General features: G+C 45.1%; 1 protein-coding gene across 1 annotated transcript; it reads left to right on the top strand.

The window, feature by feature from the left end:
* Nucleotides 1-1,704: 1,704 nt before the first annotated feature.
* On the top strand, nt 1,705-2,190 carry LOC103016271 (60S ribosomal protein L21-like). Its single transcript, XM_057534215.1, has one exon. It carries the CDS (start codon nt 1,708-1,710, stop codon nt 2,188-2,190), a length of 483 nt encoding a protein of 160 aa, XP_057390198.1. The 5' UTR covers nt 1,705-1,707.

A 2,190-nucleotide genomic window follows, 5' to 3' on the forward strand; every position in this document is an offset into this window, starting at 1 on the left:
ATCCCACTCTAAACAAAGAAATCTGTTTCCTACAGGTCAAGGTATAAAAGCTGTTCCCTAAGCCTCAAAGTTGTGCTCTAGCAACTGTGACAATACCAGCCATGCTGCCCACTGGGCTGGCCCTCTCCCCGCCCTGCACATTTATGGTCGAGCTTCCACACACCTTTGCTGGCCTTTATCCCCCCATCCATTCTTTAGGTCCCAATTTGAGACCCAACCCATCCATGGAGCACAGCAACCTCTTTGCCCAGGAATTCCCTTGTATTTGGACATAATCAAGTGACAGGTTTTTCTCTCCCCACTCCTCCCTTCCCAGGGAATAAAATGAGGTGCACACATACAAACTTTTAGCAGAGCAGAAGGGCTATGGTGGGCTGGGTCAGTCTCAGCTGTGGGAAGGGGGTTCATCTTGTAGATTTGTTACCTGGGGCAGTGCCAGGCAGGGCAGCTTCCCAGGTGCAGGTCCTGAGCCCACCTTGCACCTTGTTCCACCTCTGCCAGGAGGGGAAACCCGTGACTTTCAGCCAAGACCAGAGGCTGAGAGGGAGGAGAATTGGGCTTTGGGGGTCACGCAGAAAGGTCCAGAGCCCAAAGGGCCACTGAGGCAAGAGTAGAAAGAACAGGGACCCACAGGGGAAGGAACTACTTTCTGCCCATCTGAGGCAGGCTCCTAGGGACTTGATGGGAAAGTATAAAAAACAGGAAAGAAAAAAACTGCTAGCCCCAAACTCTGTTCTGCCTGTGAGTCATTTCAGTCTTTTGAGGTAATGAACTGTACTTTTCCCCTTTCCAAATATTACAGGGAAAAGGGACAATGATTAATGGTATAGGTTTGTAACTTAACTATTTTGTATGGTTTTCTCTTCCTTCTAAGTTTTAGGGTATCATATCACCTGCATCCCAGGATCCCTGAGGGAAGGGAATATTTTTTCCCCTTTTACTTTGCTGACCTCTGCTGGATGAGAGGCAATCCACAGGAGAAGGCTGATTTGTCTCTAAAGTTTTGTTTGGGTTTGATTTAGTAATTCAAATTCAAGATTGTTTGAAAAAAATAAAGGATTTTTCTGTAAATAAATAATTTTTAAAATTTACAACAAGAAAGTGTTAAATATTTTATGTTTTTACAATGATGAAAAAGCAGAAGTGATTGTGAAATACATGTACCTGTATTGTTGATGAGTGTGAAGTGATGTGACCCTACGGAATTGAATTTGTAGAACGTAAGGAGAGTAATTTTAAAAGGGCCTTTGGGGCGTCCCTGGTGGTGCAGTGGTTAAGACACAGGGGACATAGGTTCGAGACCTGGTCCGGGAAGATCCCACATGCCATGGAGCAACTAAACCCCGTGCACCACAACTACTCAGCCTGCGCTCTGGAGCCTGTAAGCCACAACTACTGAAGCCCACGTGCCTAGAGTCCGTGCTCTGCAACAAGAGAAGCCACCACAGTGAAAAGCCCACCCACCGCAATGAAGAGTAGCCCTCGCTCTCCGCAACTAGAGAAAGCCCAGGCGCAGCAACGAAGACCCAACGCAGCCCAAAATAAATAAATAAAATAAATAAATTTATAAAAAATTTTAAAAATAAATAAAATCAAAGGGCCTTTGATCGAGTTGATCTTCTGCAAATCCAGAAGCCAGTAGTAATTTTAAAAAGTAAAAGTACTCACCTTTTGGCCGGAACTGCCATCTTCCAGTAATTCTCCAAAATGACCAACACAAAGGGAAAGAGGAGGAGCACCTGCTACATGTTCTCTAGGCCTTTTAGAAAACATGGAGTTCTTCCTTTGGCCACATACATGCGAATCTACAAGAAAGGTGATACTGTAGATATCAAGGGAATGGGCACTGTTCAAAAAGGAATGCCCCACAAATGTTACCATGGTAAAACTGGGAGAGCCTACAATGTTACCCAGCATGCTGTTGGCATCATTTTAAATAAACAAGTTAAGGGCAAGATTCTTGCCAAGAGAATTAATGTGCATATCCAGCATATTAAGCACCCTAAGAGCCGACATAGCTTCCTGAAACGGGTGAAGGAAAATGGTCAGAAAAAGAAGGAAGCCAAAGAGAAAGGTACTTGGGGTCAACTGAAGCACCAGCCTGCTCCACCCAGAGAAGCACACTTCATGAGAACCAACGGAAAGGAGCCTGAACTGTTGGAGCCCATTCCCCATGAATTCATGGCATGA

The sequence above is a fragment of the Balaenoptera acutorostrata genome, chromosome 19 (genome assembly GCF_949987535.1).
Source record: "Balaenoptera acutorostrata chromosome 19, mBalAcu1.1, whole genome shotgun sequence".
Taxonomy (NCBI): domain Eukaryota; kingdom Metazoa; phylum Chordata; class Mammalia; order Artiodactyla; family Balaenopteridae; genus Balaenoptera; species Balaenoptera acutorostrata.

What these genes read in the sequence shown, in the direction of transcription:
- LOC103016271 (XM_057534215.1), top strand. Translation starts at nt 1,708, where the DNA reads ATGACCAACACAAAGGGAAAGAGGAGGAGCACCTGCTACATGTTCTCT.